The sequence below is a fragment of the Neolamprologus brichardi genome, chromosome 23, assembly GCF_056152115.1.
Source record: "Neolamprologus brichardi isolate AB-2024 chromosome 23, ASM5615211v1, whole genome shotgun sequence".
Taxonomy (NCBI): Eukaryota; Metazoa; Chordata; class Actinopteri; order Cichliformes; family Cichlidae; genus Neolamprologus; species Neolamprologus brichardi.
The window spans coordinates 9823726-9845886 of NC_142125.1; the positions used below are offsets into that span (position 1 = coordinate 9823726).

General features: G+C 40.5%; 2 protein-coding genes across 2 annotated transcripts; both read right to left on the bottom strand.

The window, feature by feature from the left end:
• Positions 1-350: 350 nt before the first annotated feature.
• Positions 351-18260, bottom strand: chd1l (chromodomain helicase DNA binding protein 1-like). Its single transcript, XM_087836463.1, has 25 exons — positions 18076-18260; positions 17752-17864; positions 17134-17240; positions 16936-17047; positions 16793-16824; positions 16190-16271; positions 15939-16101; positions 15601-15756; positions 14652-14744; positions 14418-14514; positions 14211-14284; positions 13947-14057; positions 12583-12697; positions 8935-9088; positions 8588-8777; positions 6403-6548; positions 4379-4542; positions 4062-4258; positions 3073-3171; positions 2914-2984; positions 2564-2678; positions 1668-1776; positions 1357-1587; positions 1085-1166; positions 351-899 (listed from the first exon to the last, which is right to left on the bottom strand). Exons 1-25 carry the CDS (start codon positions 18167-18169, stop codon positions 777-779), a joined length of 3030 nt encoding a protein of 1009 aa, XP_087692589.1. The 5' UTR covers positions 18170-18260; the 3' UTR covers positions 351-776.
• An 849-nt stretch (positions 18261-19109) lies between these two features.
• Positions 19110-22103, bottom strand: sft2d2a (SFT2 domain containing 2a). Its single transcript, XM_087836207.1, has 8 exons — positions 21865-22103; positions 21690-21779; positions 21360-21445; positions 21177-21258; positions 19785-19820; positions 19622-19680; positions 19517-19546; positions 19110-19413 (listed from the first exon to the last, which is right to left on the bottom strand). The coding sequence occupies exons 1-8, from the start codon at positions 21928-21930 to the stop codon at positions 19374-19376; spliced, it is 489 nt and encodes a 162-aa protein (XP_087692333.1). The 5' UTR covers positions 21931-22103; the 3' UTR covers positions 19110-19373.
• Positions 22104-22161: the final 58 nt, after the last annotated feature.

The following is a 22161-nucleotide window of genomic DNA, read 5'->3' on the forward strand; positions in this document are numbered from 1 at the left end:
TTATCCCTGACCTGTCAGGTGTGTTCTTTTGACTTCATGGTGTTGTTGCTCCCATTATTCTCTTAGACAACCTCTGAGGCCGTCACAGAGCAGCTGTATTTGTACTGACCTTAGATTACACACAGGTGCACTCTATTTAGTCATTAGCACTCATCAGGCAATGTCTATGGGCAACTGACTGCACTCAGACCAAAGGGGGCTGAATAATTACGCACACCCCACTTTGCAGTTATTTATTTGTAAAAAATGTTTGGAATCATGTATGATTTTCGTTCCACTTCTCATGTGTACACCACTTTGTGTTGGTCTTTCACGTGGAATTCCAATAAAACTGATTCCTGTTTGTGGCTGTAATGTGACAAAATGTGGGAAAGTTCAAGGGGGCCGAATACTTTTGCAAGCCACTGTAAATTGGCAGTAGGTATGAATGGTTGTCTGTCTCTGTGCGTCGGCCCGGTGATGCACTGGTGCCCTGTCGAGGGATGACAGTTGAGACAGGCTACGCCCCGTGAGCCTGAATTGACAAATTTAGGTGTATGAATGATTTTGTGTCATTTATATTTCTTTTAAACCTAGTAATGTATTTATGTAAAACACATCAAACCTCCTCCTTTGTTGTTGTTCGTTTACTCCTTATGCTGCTTAAAGATAATCAATTTTAATAGCTATCAAATGATCTGCACTATGTGTCAAGCATCCAACAGTGAACTCAGAGTTCATTGTGACGAAGCACAATTTAATGACGTAATTTAAAAACACACCAATAAAACAGTGTGTTATCTGAGCTGATGTAGGTACTGTGCAGTGTTGACTCTTGTTTGTTTGGAAAAGCAGGACTCGAGCCAGGCCTTCTGCACAGGAACAGCCTGACTGTACTGACGCAGCAGATCCTGGAGCTCCTGGTTCGAACAAAACAAAGACATAGTATTTGATTTACATCGTTTACAACCTAAAGAAATTTAATCTGCCTCAAGAAAATGCCTCATAACTCTTTCCGCCCCACCTCGACAAATAAACATTACTGGAAAAGATTATGTATGTCAATCGTCAGATAAGCATCAGTGAGAGTTACCGTGACACCAACCTGTGAGTGGATGTTGTTCTCCACCTCTGCTACTATGTGGGTGACATCCGGACTCATGATCTCCTCCTCATCTCCATCATAAGTGCACTTCAGCTAAGGAGGAGTTATAACATTATTTGAGCATCGTACCACACCTCTGTAGTTCGCAGTTGTGGCTTTTAAGCTTTCGGGCTCTTTTCTCAACAAAACCACACAAACGGCCGCAGATGTAAGCACGCAGGAGACAGTAACTGTTAAAACACCAAGCTGTGGCAACCAGTATAAAAGGATATGTGATAAGATAGCGGGCTAGCCTCTTCCTCTCTGATGCAGGCAAGTTGTAGAAAAACACACGGACCCCGTTCATGAAACTAGGGAGGTCTGCAGGGCTCTGGAGTGTAGCCGAGGGCCCGGAGGTTGCAGAGTCGGTGTCATCAGAATTTTGCAAATGTAGCCCCGGGGAGGATGCTGAAGTGGATGTCTGGGGTATAGCTGTGTTCTTGACATTTCGGCTATGGTAGTATCTGAAAGTTTGGTTAAGAGAAGATTACGGACATCACAACTACTACTACTGAGTCCATGCTCTGAAAGCACTAAAAGATACATGAATGTGGGGATGCCTCTGGAAGCAAGGTGCTTCCTGATGAGCCTCTCTGTGCCGTACCAGTTGAAACCTTTGGTGGCGTGACCGATACGTGGAAAATGAACGCTTGCTTTGTGTGGGGAAAAAGACAACAAGGGTTAGTGGCTGTTAGCAGTAGCCTCCTGCAGTCCTTACCGTTGAAAGTATTTTAGTGCAGAGGGTTACAACAATAAGAAAACACTGTGGTGAATGAGAATTAAGTCAAGCCAATTTATTTGTAGCCCAGTATCACGTGTAAAGGTTCAAAGGACATGAGGAGAAATAATAATCAAGAAAGTCACAAAGAATTTAAGAGGCATAAAAAAAGAAGAGTATTTGCAATAAAGACCTAGTGAGCCAAAGAGAGAAGAGAGGGAGAAAGAAAACAAACCCGGTTTGGAAATGTGCACAGCTGTGCCTCGATTACTAAATGTAAGATTTAAGAAGCATCTTTACGAGTTTCTTAAAGGTATCGGTAAATTTTGGGGCACAAACCGCAAAAGCAGCGAGTGCAAAGTCTTTTAATCAGTTCATCTAGCGTGCAACATAACTAGAGGAAATATAAATTCCCGCTTCATTGGTTGTTCTTCTGCAGTTGTGTTTGTAAGAATTTGTGCGTGCACACATCAGATGGCACACAGCACGTCCTGTAAATCCTGCCAATCAGGTCTTACAGTAATGACACATCATTTTCAAGGTGTGTTATTACTGTAAGGTGTTCGGTTATTATTCGAACCTTTACAAGGGTTTATGTGAGCACTGCTGACTTGACACTTAAAATGTTTTTTCACAATTTCACCACTCTCAGGCTACATGAAAAAAAAAAAAGACATTTCACACTTTTTTGTATTAAAATAGCATGAAATGCTTTACTGCACCCTTGGTTCTTTTGGCCGCTTTGTAAATCTTCTTCAGGCCTTCATCCAGAGCTCTCAGAAAGATCCCAGACAACTTGTTGGCTTTGTCTCGCTGCTGTGCCACTATTAGGGCTAACTGGGTGACAGGAAGGAGATGGAAGCCGATTAACACATTATCTGATCACTGTTGCATGGCACTGAGTGCTGTTCCCCACAGCTTTGCAAGCCTGTCACCACACATTAACCCAAAGCAGGTATATCACACAACTGATCACTACTACTGCAAAGAAACAAAAAATATTGTGAAACAAGCATGCATTTTAAGACATTTAGGGTGTTTTATGCAGCAGAGTTCTTCAACCAGAACCTACTTGATCTTGGCCGTTCAATCTGGACTGTTTGTCATTAATTGGGAACAGAAGCACACTTCCAAGATCCAAATCTGAAACAAATCATATTTAATTTTGTGACTCATTCTTCAGTCAGACCACCAAAGAAGAAATAAAATGCTTTTTTACTGTTAATCTTACCTTTCATCTTTCCAGCTAACTCATACTGCTTTCGCGGCTCGTCTGATCTCACCTCCAGTGCTGTGAACAGACCTCCTCTTCCCCACCGACCTGAGTCATCTACACAGGAATCACTACTTTGGTAAATAACACACGCTGTGGTTTGGTTTTCAAACTTATTGTGCCCAAGGCGCACAAAACACTAATTCAAATCCACACCTGCATTGATATCAAGCAAAGTTACCATCTGACATGTTGCCAGTTGTTTTTGTTTGAACTGATAAATTAAGGTATTATTTAAGACTTTGCACGACATCTAAATTTTCAGCACTTGTCAAGTTCTTTTACGCAATCCAACATTCAGTCCTGCTGCAACTGGTACAGATCTAGTTCTCTTTTGTGTAAGATAAATCTTTCTCTCTACAGACGCCTGTGTGGCACCATGTTGGCATTAATCAGCTTCTCTAAGGTAGAAACCGTTGGTTAGGGTCTGCTCAACAGACTTTTTTTTTGCTTTCCCATTTCTATTAGTGAGTCGTTCAGTAGTTCTTATTTGCTTTGCACAAGAAAATGATCAATTTTGTACTTTTTTGTTAACTTTTGCACTATAAGTCAGGGCCTTTAGTGTGTCACACTGTAATAACAGATAATTATCTAGTAGCCTCCTAAAACTGGGAGACTTAATGCTAAGGATGTGGTTACTGTGACTGACAGCTGTCCTGACAGTCTTATTCAGGTTCAACCTCTCCACTGTTGGTGTTTTTTGGAGGATTTTTAATCCAATGCACATCATCTGTTTTACTCACCAGACCATATGAGGAGCTGAAGTTTGTGCTTTAATTCTGGTGAAAATAATTCTTGGTCTTAACTTATTACTTAGCACCTGTACCTGTACCAATAGGTGACATCATGTAATGTCCATATCCATCTATAGTTCCTACAAAGCGCACACTGAATTAAAAATTCAAATGTGTCAGTTTACGAAGTAACAAGAAAAATGGAGCACGTACCAACGCAGTGGACGATGACGGCGTCTCCCTGGGCGGTGTGAGGATGAGTAACATCCCCCAGAACGTAGTGGATATCCGTGCTGTCAGAGTCTGTGGAGCACATGCTGCTGCCATCCTCCTCTTCTTCCTCCTCTTCCTCACTGTCCACAGACGGCAGGCACCGAGATCTGTACCCGCAGGACTCCCACCAGGCCATTCTGCACAATGAACCCACAAGTCAAATAAAGGGAAAAACTGTTTGTGCAAAAGAAGTCTCAGAATTGTTTTAAAAAAGTAAATAAACTAATACATTTTTTATATTTATTTATTTTATTTACTTTTTCTTGTATTTCTGCTCTTCCTGCTTCTTCTTCATCTCCTCCTGCATTTTGGCTCTCTTGGCTGCAGCCTCCTCCCTCCTCTGCCGCCTCAGCTCCAGCTCAGCCTCCGTGACAGGCTTCCTCTTCCTCGTTGGAATCCCAAGGGCTACCGACAGTGAAACCTGAGAACCCATCGAGAAAAATCACACTCGTATAACGCTTGCACCACTGGGATTATCAGCGTAAGAAAACATGTGAGGCTGCTTTGTATCTATCCTTTAAGTAACACTGAAAGCCTGGATTTTGTGGTTGCTGAGATTTCCTGTAATACTCATTCAAATCAACCCACAGATAAAATTAAAGTCAATTAAATGTTGCTCAGTCCAGAGTAAACATTTGATCCATTTTCCATTTTTATATTTGTGCAGTTTAATTTCAGTTGAGATTTTATAAGTTTCAGTAATCGCTTTGGTATTTGGAGAATTTTGAGGTGGATAATATTTGTCAAGGGCAAAATGTAAGAAAGTAGAATTTATAACATAAACAAAGCTTTCTAACTGTTGACGGTCAGTCCTGCGGTGATCCCATTCTCAATAAACACATCTACCAATGTGATAGTGTTTGAATATTTAGCAAAGTTAACAAAAACTAGCTTAGTTAGTTTTGATTAACTATAATGCTCTCGTTAGCGATGTTAAAGCTACAGCTCCTCCAGAATTAACAACCCGGTCCCATAGGAGCTACAACACTGAGTGTGGTAGGGAAAAAACCCAAGGCAACAAGAATCTTGTGATTATAATAGGTTTTAACTGGTATTCACTTTTGATAACATTAAAAAAAGACTGACGGAAAAGTTGTGACATATAATGGTGAAATATGACCGAGGACCAAAAACAGCCTGCGGAACGTTTCAATCACCTGCAACATCCTGAAAGGAAGAGATAACAACCCGTCCAACAAAAATAAAAGAGGCAGCATTATTATGAGAAACCGACAACAAGTCTGAACTACTTCTTCACCTGAATTCAAAGCAATGACCTTCATAGATGTGCCTGTGAAGATTTTAGTCAGTTACTTTAAAAATATACTTTCTATTGTTGTCTCTGATTACATTAATCAGGAACATCCGGAACAAACGGTTTCGCAGACCGCAGACGTGTACTACAAAGCAGGATTTGAACGTATCCAGGTAACTTGGCGGTTAAGTTCTTGTGTACATTTCCATGATAACATATGCTGCAGACCTAAACTGCTCTGCAGCGGTTTATGACTGGAGATCAAAAGGTACAAAATTATCGCCTAGTGACCAATCAGTTCTCTAGGAAACAGCTTGGCTGTTCCTGGAAGGTCTTTCGGACCACTGTGCACAGGCAGTAGCAGTTCTAATGGCACCGAAAGTCTGCCTTTTCCTGATTAGCAGCACAAGCTGACTTCACATGGATTCAACCATTCCTTTGATTTTGGTCCTTACTGACATGACGGCATCACACAGATGCGGGTTTGCCGGTTGCACATCCATGCTATGATTCTCCTGTTTCACTACATCCCAAAGGCGGTCTGCAGAAAATGAGTACATTGTGGTCATGAAGGGATGGACCTTGTCAGTGACAACACTCAGGTAGGCCATGCTGTTTAAATGATGTTCAGCTGGTACTTAGGGGCCCAAAGCACGCCATTACACCACCAGCCTGAACCTCTATCGTTACGCCCACATGTTGTGGTAGCGACGAGGACATGAGCAAAAAGCAAAACTAGAAAAAAGTCTGTCAGGACTGAACTGATTGATGTCCCCAACATTTTACAGACTGTGTTACACTGTGATCATCACAGTGTTCCCTTCATTTTTCATGGGGGTGGATGTGTCCTCCGTCCAAGTGTTCCTTGTCTGCTAATTAACTTTAAACTGCTGAGCCACGATGAGTGTCTAACATGGCTAATTTCTTTTAAGTTTTCAGAATTCTGTCTATACATAACTAACCTCATGTGGGATGCATCTCCTTACAAAGATAATTCTGTTTGAATTTAAAGTCGGGGCGTCTTACTCCAGTTTTGTGTCGCAGAGCTCGTCCCTCTCCTGCTGCTCTCTGAAACCCGGTCAGCTGCTCCTCCAACAAACGATCAAAGCTCTTCTGGTCCTCAGAGCTGGGGTCCTTACTGTAGTCTTTCCCCTCAAAGAAGTACAGGTGGTCTAAAGGAGCAGAGGGGATAGAGGTTTGAGACAATCATCAAAAAGAGAGAAAAGACTATGTCGACTCTGATGAAGCACAGAGGAGGTCAAAATCTGCATGTAAACTAACAGGCTCCTGGCTTCTTTAAAGGCTTTTAATGGAGGTGTCAAACTTCAGGGACACGAGAGAAATGAGAATCACATCGGGGGCAAAACATATTTAGTTTGTCCTGCTTTCATTTTGTCAAAAAAACATCTCCAGCATAGCCTGAAATTCATTATTTGGCTTAATTACAGATCTACTTGAAGGCCACAACACAGCAAAGTCACAAGAAGCTGTTTCAGACGTCCGAGTTTAACAACTACTTGCAGTATGGGACATTTTAACAATAATAAATCTTTTCCATCTCTTGCATAGTGTCACAAAGCCCATTTTTCTCTACTTAAACTTATCTCATTGCCCGTGAGGAAAATTTCATGGAATCATCTAATTTACTGGGATGAAATTTGCTGCACATTACACCCAAAACACTTTGAATAAACTTTCTCAGAAAAATCATCTTCTTAATGGCCTCCCTGACTTTCATTTCCTGTGCTGCGGTGAGACTTCCTTTTACAGAGTCGTCACTTTGAGATGGGTTCAAACTTATTTTGCTCTAGATTCGTGTCTTTTTGATGGAGCACCTTCCCGCCCCTCTCTGCTGTCCATGACTCAGTATCTCTGCTGGTGTTTGAATTCAAAATGATGATACAAATTATATCATTTAAAAACAGCCGTCATTTTATGACACATCAGTAAACAGGCCTTTCTTCATGGTAAAGAAAAAAGAAGTACCCACTCATTGCCAGTTATGCCATGCTGTGTTAGTTAGCTGTTAGGCTTCAGCTGTATGAGGGGGGAGGGATGACTGGGTTAATATATAATATAAAAATAATCTAGTTCTTGGAAGGTCTTCAGGTTGAGTTGTAACACCTTGATTCTTTACCTTTTCAGACATTCTGCCGTAGATTTGCTGCTGTGTTTGAGATCATAGTCCTTCTGCATGACCCAGCTTCGGTCAGGCAGCCAGCCTCATATTTGACTCTAGAACACTTTGTTATACAGAGGAGTTCATGGACGAGTCACTGACTGCAATGTTCCCTGATGCTGTGGCTGCAAAACGAGCCCTGATCATCATGCCTCCACCACGATTGACAGCATGCAATAGGTATTTGTGACAAACATGGCGCTGTGCATTATGCCAAACACCTCCAATTGGGTGTCTTCAGTCAAAGGATGTTGTTGCCCAAGTCTTGTGGTTTGGGCTGATGCAGGTGTGCAAACCTAAGCTGTGATGCCGCGTTCTTTGTAGAGAGAAGATGTCTTCTCCTGGTAATCCTACCAGGATCCTTCCATGTTTTTCTAACTGTACTGTCATGAACTTTAACATTTAACATGCTAACTGAGGCCTGTAGAGTCTCAGATGCCACTCCAAGGTTTTTTTGCAGTTTCTTTGAGCCTTGCACTGTCTGACTTCAAGATCAATTTACTGGGACATCCACACCTGGAAAGGCTGTGGCATTGTGTTAACACACACCTCAATATACCACAACAGACAACTGGTAAAATCTCTGCTTTTATAGCACATTCGATAAGCAGCACCTGGCTGCAATGTACCCTTTTAATCCCTATGGAAGAAGTAAGGTTGTTTTTACCTTTTTTATTTTTAAAGGATTGTATTTAAACACTTTTTTTTGTCTTGTTCTCAATGTGATTCTCATTTTCTCTTGCAGCCCTATGTGAAACTAAATTTGTCACTCCTGACCTAAAGTGATTTGCAGATTTCCTCTGTTTTCTTTGCAACCTCTAGTGATGAGCCCAAGAGAAGCAATCTTGGGTGTTTTCTCCTCTGTGGTTTGCAGTTCAAGAACCAAAAGTAAAACGGAGTCGCTTACATGCAGGAACAACATGTTTGCTATACCACACCAGTTACATTATATTAGTAGTTTTTGAAATTCGCACACTAATAATAGCCCATAGTGATTTGAGATTTCAACATGTACACTATAATGAAACATACTCTGCCTGTCGGCTTCAGATCCTTTCCCTTCATCATCCTCTTCATCCTCTTCAAGCTGGGAGTAGTCCTCATCATCCACCCAATGACCATTATGTGACAGGCCAAGGATCTTCTCCAGTTTCACATCTTGTATGGAGCTCTCATCAGATGACAAAAGCTTATCCATGCCAAACTTCAAGATCTCGCTGAGCTGTGCCGAAGAGGAAATGTGAGCAGAGGAGGTGAAAACTGGAGAGGTTTTGATACAAAGCGGACACACAGTGAACTGAGCACTGAAGGATTCTGAGATTATCAGTGATTATCCTGCAGTGATAGAATTTATTTTCAGTGATTTAAAGTTCACAAACCTGCAGCCCTCCTGCAGCTGACTGAGCTTGATCCAGTAAAGAGAAGCGGCCTTCTTCAATAACAGTGTTGGTGAGCTGCAACTTGGACACAGCGCGAGAGTACATGATCTCCTCCACAGTGTCTCGTGCCAGGAGGCGGATCACTTTCACAGGCCTGTAGGAAATCATTCAAATATTGAAACCAGCATCACATTGAACTTCCATTAAGTTGAAAATTGTTAAATTCATAAAGTAAAGCTCAAGCTACCCATAATCAATCAGTCAATCAATCTTTACTTTTATAGCTCATTTCCTGTAGATTACTGCAAAGTGCTTCACAGACGACTGACATGCAGATATTAATACAAAAGAAAATGTAATAAAAATAGACTAAAAGTTAGGTGAATCAAACTGAAAGGATAAACGTATATAAATTCAACTGCAGCAGTCTGAGACTGTATATGTAGGGACATATACAGTGGTTGGAGATCTATTAACCAATCATGTCTGAGATTTGATTACATACAGTCTATGTGGGGCAAAAGAGAGTTTACATTTACTGAAATTCACGATAAGTATGGGTTATTATCTAGCCTCGTTCTGAAACAAATTTACAGTCATTACGGATGTAAACAGACCTCTTGGACCTGATATCTACTGGCTAAGTCAGAGCCAAGTATGGCAGCCAAGTCAGCAGTCTAGCTGACTGATGCCAGACTGACAGTGTCATGCCAAGGCAGTGTTGGTATACAGCAAACACCCCCACAATGTTAACGAGAACAACGGACTAATACTACCTTAAAACATGAAAGTCTGTTAGTCCAGAACACTTCAAAAACCTTTCAAGTTCAGTCACAAAAGCCATCAAAAGATGAGACGAAACTGGCTTTTAAAGGGGACATGAAACGCGACACATATAAAGGCTAATTTACATTTTATTTTAAAAAGTGACCGATTTTTTATTGTTGTTTTGTCCATGGCACGCATCGGCCTACTTTTCCTACAGACATACTGATGGATGTTAGGATATCCAATCGTGCTTCAGTAAGAAACACAGTTATGTTTGTGGTGTGCATGTAGTGGGCTGTTATGTTGTAAACTGGATGTGCTCGTGGGAAAAGAAAGATTTTTTTTACTGCATAAAATAGTTTTGATTGCATCAGCTGACTGCGCCCCTTACTGGCCAGACGAAGAAAAAGGTGAGTTTCTAACACCAGCTTGTCGGTCCGGTGAATCACCTCACACCTGGCTCAAACAGGCTCTCCTTCACCTCCACGCAGTCCTCATTTATAAAGTGCATAACAAACCCAAATATTACGGCTAACAGCTTGATTTTCCCCTTTGAGTGCAGCTAGCCAAACAGCGGGGAGCCAGATACTGCTAACGAGACGGAGAGTGTAAGTAAACAACGTAACATAAAACTCACTGTAGCAACACAAAAATTATCCCTTTAGACTGATTTTTAGTTGTATATTTTTAGTCTCCTTGCTCTTCTTGGAGTTATAGGTTCTGTCACTAGTTAGCTAACAGAAACTAATGTAAGTTCATTAGCTGCAACCAACCAACCGGTTAACGTCATTTACTGACAGAAGATAGTGTTAAAGATGTTTAACTTTAGGTACTTATTTCTTAAATCCAGTTTCACAGACAGTGTTACATCTATGCCAGTTGAGAGTAGGTCTCAGTGTTATAAATAACCTTTATATGTGTAGTGTTTCAAGTCCCCTTTAATGAAAGACTACCACAAGAGAAAAAGACATGAAGACCAAGTAGATAATTTAATCGACACTTAGGCTTCGTTCACACTGCAGGTCTTAATGCTCAATTCCGATTTTTTGATCAAATCCGATTTTTTTGTCTGCTTGTTCACACTACAAATAAAATGCGACAGCAAACGCTCTCTAGTGTGAACGCTCAAAGCGGCCCGCATGCGCAAAAGAAGACGTCACACACAACGCGCTCAGTTTAGACCAAACAGTATTATTTGACTGATGGCTGTTAATATAAAGACTTGTTTCGGACTTTACATTTACCAATTTTGCTTTAAGTTATAAAGTTATTTTGTTATTTAGATATGGCCTAATAATTATCCTTATTGCTGTTTTAGAGAGGAGCGGTACTTCAAAGGATAGTTGCAGATTTCTGTCAGAATCTGCAGATTATACAGTACAAATAAAATGTTCACGTTTCTCCAACGTTGTCTTCCAAACAGTTTCACTGGATGGCCAGGAAACGTTCGCGATGTCTTCTTGGGCGCTGATAATTGGCGTCTGTCTTGTGCCAGTGACGTAGAAGACGGATTTAATGCGACATAACCGTTCAAACAGCAGTCGCTTTCTAAAACATCGGATATGTATCGGATTCAGTACCACATACGAAAGTGACCCAAATCGGATTTGGAAATATCAGATTTGTGCCGTTCACACTGTCAAACCATGATCGGATATGGGTCGCATAGGGTCAAAAAAGTCGGATTTGATGCGCATTCGCCTGAAGTTCATGGTGAAAACACTCTTAAGGCCAGCTGTTGGAGGTGTAGTGTGATGTGTTGCGACTTGCAGACATGTGCATATTAGAATAACTAACAACAGATCGTATCTTTCTCTCTGAACTTATCTCTTTCTTTACCTCTGAATGCTCTACCTGTTGATTCCCACCCTGCACCTGATTTTTTGCAACGTATCCTACAAATATTTTAAAAGCTCATTAAGAAATGAAGAGTTTCTGTCTAACCAGAGGACAAAGGGTTATATAAATATTGAAACAACATAACACATAAATCTTTAATAAGAAGCTGAACTGCAGCGACAACCACTAAGTTTTAAGGTGGAATGTTTTCTAGCTTGTTGTGAAAAGATCAGTATATCAACGTGACACCTCTAACAATTCATTCTATTTTAAGCTGGTCTCTGCATAATACACGAACTGCACTGCCTGAACTGGTCCGGTTATTTCAACAACAGTTACTGCATGAAAGAAAAAAAAAAAGTGGAGCTCTACACTCATACTACAGTCATGATACTACAGCAAGACTTAACAAGTTCAATGGAAATTCAATTGTTTTTCTTAACAATGAGCCAAAACACACTTTCAGGACTGCCACTCACAATCATCCACCCTAAACCCAACGGAAAGGGTTTCGGGTGAGCTGTCAAGTAAAGCAGCCAAGGACAGCACAGGAGGTGCAGGGATTCTTTCAACAAGAACCTCCTGGCAATGCCCTCATGTTGTTGGTTGTGAAATGATGAGTGTGCAACATAATCTTGGCTTGTTTAACTTGTTTTTACAAAATAAATCAAAAGATATCGCAGACATTGTTCCCCAGCATGGGAAAAAATAAAAATATGGAAAAACACTACCAAAGTAAGTGTTAACATTTTTGTCTCGCTCTGCTGCATCAATTTCGTTGCTTTCTGTAAGCATCCCTATCAAGCGTTATTGATGTGCAATAACTAGGTTGCATGCAGGGAGTACTCTTTCACACCTAACTAGAGATAAGCCTAATGAGATAGTTATTTTCTTCAGCAAAACAGGACATCGTGCAGAAGTTTTCACCGCTTCTTGGTGCTGTCAATGCTGCACGCCCCTTTGCGAAATGGTGCGACTTTCAGGACATCTAAATGAAATACCGATTGGATCCTGCTTGGAATCATTTCTCGCATGCTTCACCTGTTCTGACCAATCCGGTGGCTGCGTGCGGCAGCCTGCAAGTCATTTTGAGGGTTGAAGTCACTATCCACAAAAATGACAGTGTCAGCAGCTGTCAGGTTCATCCCTACTCCCCCTGCAAAGACAGAGAGAAAGAACAAAAACTGAAAATTGTGGCTCTCGATTTTTGTGCACACAATAAAGAAACAGTAGGATTGGTGCATTTACTGTAAACAGGTTAAAGAAAATCATAATCTGTGACAGGAAACATGCTGGCCTTATTTACACAGGCGTTTCATTCTGCTGCAGCTCTTATCTCCTGTCATCACTCCCCTTTCCTCTCTCAGCCACTTCTGTGTTAGAAAGTCAGCTCAAGCTGAGCTTGCAGGCTTGTCTGCATATCTGAATCTACAGCAGAGTTCACAGAAGTGTTATCTTAAAAACTGCCACAGTCTTGTTTGTCAAATGCACTTTCAGCACTTTTGGCATCTAAAATGTCTACAGTAGAAGGGGTTACTGCTTCCCCTTTTCATATGCCTAGTTCCTAATCAGTGGGGTGTGTGATAGCGGATCATATGATGACTTTCTATCCCTATTTAGGTTTGGGGGTTTTTTTTAGCAGGAACCAGGATCTCTTTCAGGATCGTCTTTGACCGATCTACTATTTAGGTTTTGTCCACCCGTTTCTTGCCCATGCAGGTGAGGCTGAGAGCGCAGAAGTATTTGGTATTGAGTAGCAGGGGAGGGAAGAGGTGGCAGCTTGCTCTGAAGCTGCATTTTGTAAACAAATGCCAGCTTTTTTCCCCACATCCTCCTGCCTAAAGACCTGCTTCTTAAACATCCCTCTGAAATTTTCTGTGGCTAACCAATAACAGCCACTTCTTGTATGGGCTCTCCATGTGACATTTACCAGTGAGTTATATTAGTTATGTTGCAGTAAAATGAAAAAGCAAAAGATCCAGACATTTGCCTGAAGAATATCTTAAATAGAACCTATTCTGTCCCAGCTCTGCATTTCCATTCTTCTACTAGAACAGCTCTGCACGAGTTCAAAATGCAGCCCCTCAGTTCATCCTCTGACTGAAACAAGTAATTTTAGGTCCTCCACCTTTTTTCTGATTGCCGACAGCAGCTGGGTGGGGCTCCGGTGCCTCTGATGACCATATTAGGAGTATCTGCACTCATTGAGTGAAAAAAAGGTTTTTAAAAAAGGAAAAAAAAGGAGAACCTGACTGAAACTGAACATTTAGATCAGTTGGAAGTCTGCGCAATTGACTCACAGGAATTACTTGAATAGACTTCATTACTTGAAACTTTGGCCACGGTTTAACATGAGTTTATATTTAAGTATATCACAGAAAATACTACACCAGGGCTTTATTTACCGGCTTTAGTGCTGAGCAGAAAGACGAAGACATCTTTGCTGCTGAAGTTTTTCACTGCTAGGTTTCGTTCCTCCCCTCGGACTGACCCATCCAGACGTTCGTAGCTGTAACCTGAACAGAAAAGCTGAATTCAGCATTTATTTATAACTAAGAATAAATCAAATGGTTTTCAAGTTTGCCATTATGAAGAATGAGAATAATTACTAATTAATTCATGCCATTAAGAACGATTAACAATAACCCCTCATGTTCACTCTCACTCACCTCTGTACTCCATGTAGTCCTGGAGAATATCGAGCATCCTCGTCATCTGAGAGAACAGCAGGATCCGATGGCCCCTTCGACCACAGATATGAAAACACAAATATTGTAAGACTCAATTTAAAGACGAATATGTGACTTAGAATATCACAGCATTACAGCAATGCCGCACTAAACCACCAGGTGGAGCCAAATAACACATCAGCAAACCCTTTGTGGAGGAATGTCAGCATGCTGTCCAGAAGACAAAGTTTTCCACTGGCTTCAATGAGATGTTCCCCCATCTCAAACGGCTCTGGCTCAACTCCTATCCAAGAAACAGACACACAAACATAGAATGTAACGGAAGCGTCTTTATCCTATCCCACTGGAAACACACCTACGCCTCAGGTCTTTCCTCTAGTAGAGAGAACTAAAGCCAGTCTTTTTTACATCAGCTCTCACCGTCAAACAGGTAAGGGTGGTCAACGCACTTCCTCAGGTTCATCAAGATGTTCAGCAACCGAGTTTTGCTGCCTTGGTCATTTCCAAAAGCCTCTGAAAGAAGAGTTTTAGAAGCAGATTGAATTTACAAATGACTGATGCCACTAAACAGATACTATTAGAACTATTATTTCCACTTGGCACCTTTAAAAACAGTCTACAAAGTGGAAAACGCCAAAATCAAACAACAACAAAATCAGTGTAAAGTTATGAGACATGAAACAAGGATGCAAAAATGCAAAGCAAAAGGTCAGTCATATTAGTAAATACTAGGGATGTGTCCACTAGCTAACTAATCATTGCTGCTGTCACTAAACAGTACCAGACTTACCAATCTAACTGTTAAAATTTTAATTGATGCCCAATGCTGGTAAATTATTGTGTCCTAAAACTCATAACAAAATGCCTTTGTTATGAGTTTTTGATGGTTCTCAAATGTAACTTAATACCCGAGTGTTTCTTAGATGTAGACTAGTTGGTTAGTCTCATTTTTGTTCCTCGTTTAGTTGACTAAGAAATTAGTTGCCAGCAACATCCCTAGTAAAACTAGTAAACTAATAATAAAAGCTATGAAGCAACCATGAGAGCTCAGGATATTCGTGCCTTGATCACCTTCAGGTTTATTCATTGACTTTGGAACAGACAAAAAAATAGCACATTTCTCCTACACAACTGGAGACCAGACCCAGAAGTACTTTAAGGTGATGAGTAAAACCTTAAAACCAACTCTAAAATAGAGAGAACTGATAGAGAGAAGTCAGGATTTAGTGTCTGTTATGCCAACTGTAAAAATCAGTGATAAGCTGAGCTGGTGCTTTCATACTAATGCTATAAGTAAAGAGGCAGGGTAAGTACTGCAGAGAAAATGCATTTATAAATGACACAGCACACCATAGCGCCCAAGTCTCACCCAGATCCTTCATCAGAACAGCTTTGTAGTATTTCTTCTGCAGAGCAGACATGCCGTGATAAACCACCAGCTCGGTTTTCTTGGGCAGATCGACGGCCACCTGAGATTTGACTCTACGGAGCAGGAAGGGCTCCAGGATGCTTTGGAGCTCAGCAGCTATAAAAGGAATAAGATTCATGGTTAGTGTTCCTACAGTGCATTACTGTACTGCACTTTTTTGTGACCAATATTCACCCATTATATTTCAAAACATTTATTTGGATATGGAGAGACGCATGGACTCAGAAATAACACTGAATGTAAACTATGCTTTGTTATGCTATAATTATGTATCGTACCCAAGGCAGGCTGACTTTGTACATCAGAGTAAGAGTTGACAAAGCTGTCTGTGTCTTCTGGTATAAAGATGCTGGGCTGGATGAAGCTCAGCAGGGAGTAGAGCTCCTGCAGATTGTTCTGAATGGGAGTCCCTGTCAGCAAGACTCTGAATCCCACCAAGAACTACAAGAGAAGAACACAAACAAACTGATTTAAGAGGTCAAGGGAAAGACAATGAAGAAATCTGCCCAAACCAGGTGTTGCTTAGTACCTCTGTCAAAGTTTTATGCAACAGCGAGTTTTGATTCTTCAACCTGTGAGCTTCATCAACCACAAGCACCTTCCACTTCCACCTGAGGAAGAGATAAGGGAAATATCAGCACATGAAAACTTTGTTCTCAGTGAACAAACCTTTTAAAGACCATTATTCTCTTCCTTTTCTTCTGTCACATATAATTTGATACAAAGGTGGATTGCTTATATTAAAAATGGCTCACGTTTAAAAGAATGACCCTCTCTAATAATCTCTGTAGATTACTACAGACACACAGGCTTCAGACTAATATTAAAGCTTTGTTTTTGACAGTTTTTTCTAGTCTTGGTTTTGTAGTGTGGCTAGAATAATATGGTCTTCTCAGGCATACAGGTCGCTAACCTAGATGACTGCAGTTTAAGCCGATCTTACTGGGTGAAGGACAGGAAGAGCCGACACAGAGCGATCTAAAAGCAACATCTCTGTTGGTGCTGGTCCTTTTTTCTGTCACCTCTTGCTTAAAACTATATAAACTTGTATTAGGACACCACAGTTACATTTTCCTCACAGTACATTGTTTCCAGAGCAGTTTATGTAAATCAAGAATAAGTACAAACTCACCGTTTCAAGAATGAAGCATCTTTGAGACACAGCTGGAAATAACAGTTTAAATATATATAAATATATATATTTATATATATATATATAAGTTTTAACAAAGGTGAAACCTTATCCTGTTTTGTTTTCACTTAATAGCCTCCGACCTCATATGTAGTGAGAAGAACATGGAAGTCCTGAGAGTTCGCCTCCTGCTGGATCTCTGCCCGCCTTTCTTTGTCTCCTTTGTAAACCAGGACCGTCAGTGAGGGAGCGAAGCTGAAAGCGAGGCACACACAGGTTTACAGACAGCGCTAAAAGCACATTATCAAATGAAATGCAATCACTGGTTAATGTAGCTCCACCTTTCCAACTCATTCCTCCAGTTCTCCAGGACAGAGAGTGGGCTCAGCACCAGAAATGGTCCTTTCTTCCTGAGAGCCCCTGACATGTACACCAGCAGAGAGATCGTCTGAAGGGATACATGATGACCAGGACACCGTTAGAACATGTAAATAATAAGCCATATATAAAGCAGCCCCCAAATGGTCAGATTCATGAGTGTGTGACACATAAGGGGAAAACTTCTCATTCAATTGAAGCAAAGTGTGTAATTTGTCTAACAAGCCACTTGGAAACCAAGAATCTCTCTTCAGAGAAACATTGCTTAACTTTGAAGAGCACTGGCTCTGATCCAGTGTATGCTAATGTCATAAAGGTGTATGCCTATGGAGTAGAAAAACTGCATTAAAATAAATGTAATTATAGTAATTATACAAATGTCACATTAGGTCCAAGTGGCAGAAAAGTGCTATAAAAAATATAACGAAAGGCACAACTGATATGTCACATGGCACTGAGGCTTTTTAGAATCAACTTCTGTGCACCCCCAGTGTAACAGATGCTCCAAGCCTCACCGCCTATATAAAAACTGTCCAGCAATGCCAGGGCTCTGGATTACAGGTAAACAGATGATGTCATACCTGGCAGGTTTTACCCAAACCCATCTCGTCTCCTAAGATGCATCCCTGCTGGTTCTTCAGGCACTGAGTTAACCAGTGCACCCCGTCCAGCTGGTAGGGTCTCAGCTGTATCCCTGTGAGGAGAAAGATCATCACCGCTGGAGCACGTTTAATATAATCCCTGGAAGTTACATATAGGACGGCGCTGAAAGTGGATTAATCTGCTCTAAGTGCGTTTAGTTTGTATCCACAGAAAACGCCATGTCACTGTGAATGAGTGAAGACAGCCTGAAGTTTGTATGTACTCTGCAGGTCAGTCGCCCAGGTTAAAAATAGCCTTTCTACCTCTCAATCCCCATTTCTTCAGGTCACTTTGAGCAATATCCGCCTTCTTTTTCTCCGCGATGCTGTTTTTTATTCTCACCAAAATATCCGACATGTTTGCTGATCAGCAGGACTACAATTTATACGAAAGACGACTTTATCAGACATGTACAGACATGCAAGTTTCCACTGTTGTTTTCATACAGTTTATGCTTCCTGACTGGGTCACGTGACGCTACGGAAAGGCGCGCGTTTTTTTTTTAACTTCGCCAAAAGTTTGTTTTCTTTCTTGAGCAACGCTCATTTCTTTATATTTTGCTAGGAAAACGGGAAATATATGCAAACATAAATGCAACTACAGAATATAAGAGGGAAACGGTTTTTAAATTCTAGAAACGGTTAAGAATTTGCACATTTTACAAACTTTGGCTTTTTGTGACAGTAACTAAGTGCCTGATAATACAATTTAATGGTTCTTCCTTTGCTAGAAGTCACACTGGTTAATCTCTGAAGCCCGGGGTCTTTTTTATGCTTGAATTACTCATGACCTCAGAAAACAAAAGACATTCCTCTTTAAATGGACGGGTTCGAGGACTGGACTGAAAATGAGCGAAAAGGAAGCCAATGTCCAACAAAAAGACTTTGAAATTCCCAAAAAAGGCTCCCTAGAAACAAAATAATAAGAAAAGGTTCTAAAACACAAATAGATGTAAAAATAAGTGCTTCGAGTTTTAATGTAAAACAGATTTTCTGACAGTTTAGTTCTGAAAACAGAAACAAGAACCAAAAATATAAACTTATACTAAATGAGAGATAATTCCAGATAACTAAAAATTCACCATTTAAAAAAAAAATACATTTTGCATATTATAATATTAACAGGACCTGTTCATACCCTGGTTAACTATTTGAGCTTCACATTCAAATACCAACACAATTTAAGACCATAAGAACTTTTAATAAAAATAGATTTTTTTCGGAGCAAGATGAAAACGAAAATCAACAACAACACATTTAAAAAGTTTAAAATACTGATTTATTACAGATATTTACACATATTACAAACAAAGTCTACAATCATTATAAACTGGTTAAATTTGAGTGGTCACCAAAAATTAATCATATCAGATCAATCAATGTAGCATAACTGAGAAAGATAAATAGAAAATTTGCTTCTTTTTCACCTATAAACAAATGCCTGAGCAGCAGGAAGGGTCAGAGACTCTCTAAAGGAGCCAATTTTAGCAACTTCAGTAAGAGACCTGCCCAATTCTTCAACACTTCATCCAAGCTGAACCTTCACCGCAAACACACATGACCTATTTGATGCACACGGCCAGCATCCTCATGATTGCTTCTCTGGAAGGTAAAGAACATAAACCAGACATTTAGGCTTTGAACACCACTTTTTTTCTGATTATTTATACAGAAGATTTGAATAAATGGAGCAAAATCTACAAACCTCACACATGGGATGTATGACAAGCTGTACCTGAAAACACACACGTTTTATGTAACAAAAAACAATTTAAGACTGAAAAAAAATAGATATGAAGTAGAGACTCACCAGGTAAACGACAAGACTTGCAAGATAACAAACAACAAAGCAAGTCCAAAGTTCTTCCACTGTGAGAAAAAGAGAGCGATTGGGATCAAACACTGACATTAATCCAACAGATAAACAGATCAAGTTAGAAGTGATCATAAGTATTTTTTGGAGGCTCACTCACCCAGAAAGCCGCACAGAGAGTCAGAACGAGGCAAGTCTAAAGCAATGACAGAGAGACTTTTGGCTTTAATCTGAAGGGTTTTAACAAAAGTCTGTGTAAACTGTTTTTGAAGTACAGCTATTTTCTGGACATAGCCCCTCATTTTTAGGCTCTCATATTAACTGTACAAACTAACATAGTTGTACATATAAGGATTGTTTAATACTTTGATAAAAATCCTTGACTGCTTAAAGTCTAGAAACCATGGATATTACCAAATGTCTTGCTCTGCTAGACCTTTACTGCTGCTGCCTTTATTTACTCCTAGTTTGTGAGTCTTTCTGCATTCAGTTATGTAGTTAATAACTGAAAAGCATGCTCTATTGATTTTCTCATTTCTTTTCCTGAGAAACTGTTGGGTTAGTGTGCAGTTTGCTTTGGGTCCATTTGCACTGTTTATACCCCTGCACACTTCACAGGTCATCCTGCAACTTCTATCAACACTCACATCATCAATAAACACCAGTAACCAAGTTGCACTAGCAGCCATACATGCCCATGCAATAACATCGCCTCCATCATGTTTTACAGATAATGTGGTACACTTCAGATCATGAGCTGTTTCTCGCCTTCTTTTCCTTTCCATTCATTCTGGTACAAGGTCATCCTGGTTTCATTTGTCTTATATTTTCTGTGGTCTTCTTTTAGGCTTTTTGGTTTTGCTGAGCGAGTCAGTGCATTCCTTCTTTTTATGACTCTACCAGTTTGCTCATTTGGCTATTCCTAAAGTTTTTGGTTTCTATCTGATGTTGTTTTGTTTCAGCCCAGTGATGACCTCCCTCACTTGCACTAACATCTCTTAGGGCCTGTTAGTTAACTATAATACCCTTGATTCCAGTTGTATATGTCAGAACTGCAAAGTATGACGCTTGGGCATTACATAGGTGACATGGCCATGCTCATAACCACATTAAAGCTGGGAAAATCATCAGATCTACAACACAGGTGTCACATTAGTGTCTGATTTAATTATTTACCTACATGTAGTTTAAATATTTGCATACTGAGCCTTGCACTGAAAGAAAGAGGATGGTAACCTAATTGCACCTCTTTGCAAGTCTTCCATCACAACAAATCTTGTAGTTTTAAAGAGAGACGTTTGCACATCAGGGTCTGATTTTTGTCAGTCCATCCACAACCAAGTTTTCTGAATTCTAGCTTGTTGTTGTCATGCAATCCTCTAAGCAGAAAGCTGTGTTATGCAATCCTTTCACCTTTAACCAGCTCTTGAACTCTTAAGGAAAACAGATTTTTTGCAATGAATCTAAATTTACTGAACTCAGTTCACTCATGTTTGTGTAACGTGTTCTGTCTTTTGGGGGTTGATTTTTTATTTTTATTTTTTGCACTTACCAACATAATGGTAGTAGCCAGCGCTCTTGTTTTGTCACACATCCTTTTCAGCTGCTTCATTGGGCCCATCAGAAACATTGTGCTATTGGACATAGTGAAATGTGCAAGAAAGAAAAGCATGTATTAAGTGTGTAAAACATGCAAAATAAGCTTCCCATTTCAAGGTATTTTTTCATCACTAACCTGCACAGAGCACATATGTTGCCAAATGTGTAAAAGACAATAAAGAGAGTGATCCCAATCTTGGGGAGGAAGAGCGCACACACTCCCTGCAAGACACACGTAAATGCAGGTGGATCACACGTCATGTTTTATAAGCCTCACTTTAAGGAGGGACTAGGCAGTGTCGCCAAATGAAAGAGCATCACATCTTCAGCATTCCTCAGAGCAAGAAGAACCAGTAGGGCAACACCAGCTTTCTCTGAGCTCTTCCTCGTTGTGGAGAGCGACTGAATATTGTCGTAGAAAAACAAACAAACAAACAAACAAAAAAACCAGAAATTAAATTCTTACCAGAACTGTGCATGCGGCTCCCACCACGAAGCAGGCGATGAATCCCTTTATACGTGTGCCCCAGCCTAAAGTCGAAGCTTGGTTCATTTGCTGCATAGAGATTGAATAAACGATCGATTAATGATCCAGCTGAGATTACTAGCAACAAGAGTGAAAGATGGGATTAGGGCTTTACCTGTAAAACGTTCCGGTCATCTCTGCGCGCCTCCTCACCGCTCAGAACCGACTTTAATTTATCCATGCCCGAGGAGCTTTAAAATTCGGCTTAATTGGTGAAGAATTATAGTTGTTTCCTGAACTGATAGGAACTTTGCCGGGTTTTCTCAGATCTGTGTGAATGGACAACAGCGTCACATGCCAGCAGAGGGAGAGCCGGATGAGCTGCCAGTACTTTACCTGGCCAGGTGGGTCACTTCATCGTCACACCTGAACCGGAACAGCAGCAAAGACGTCTCACTCTGATCTTTTTTTT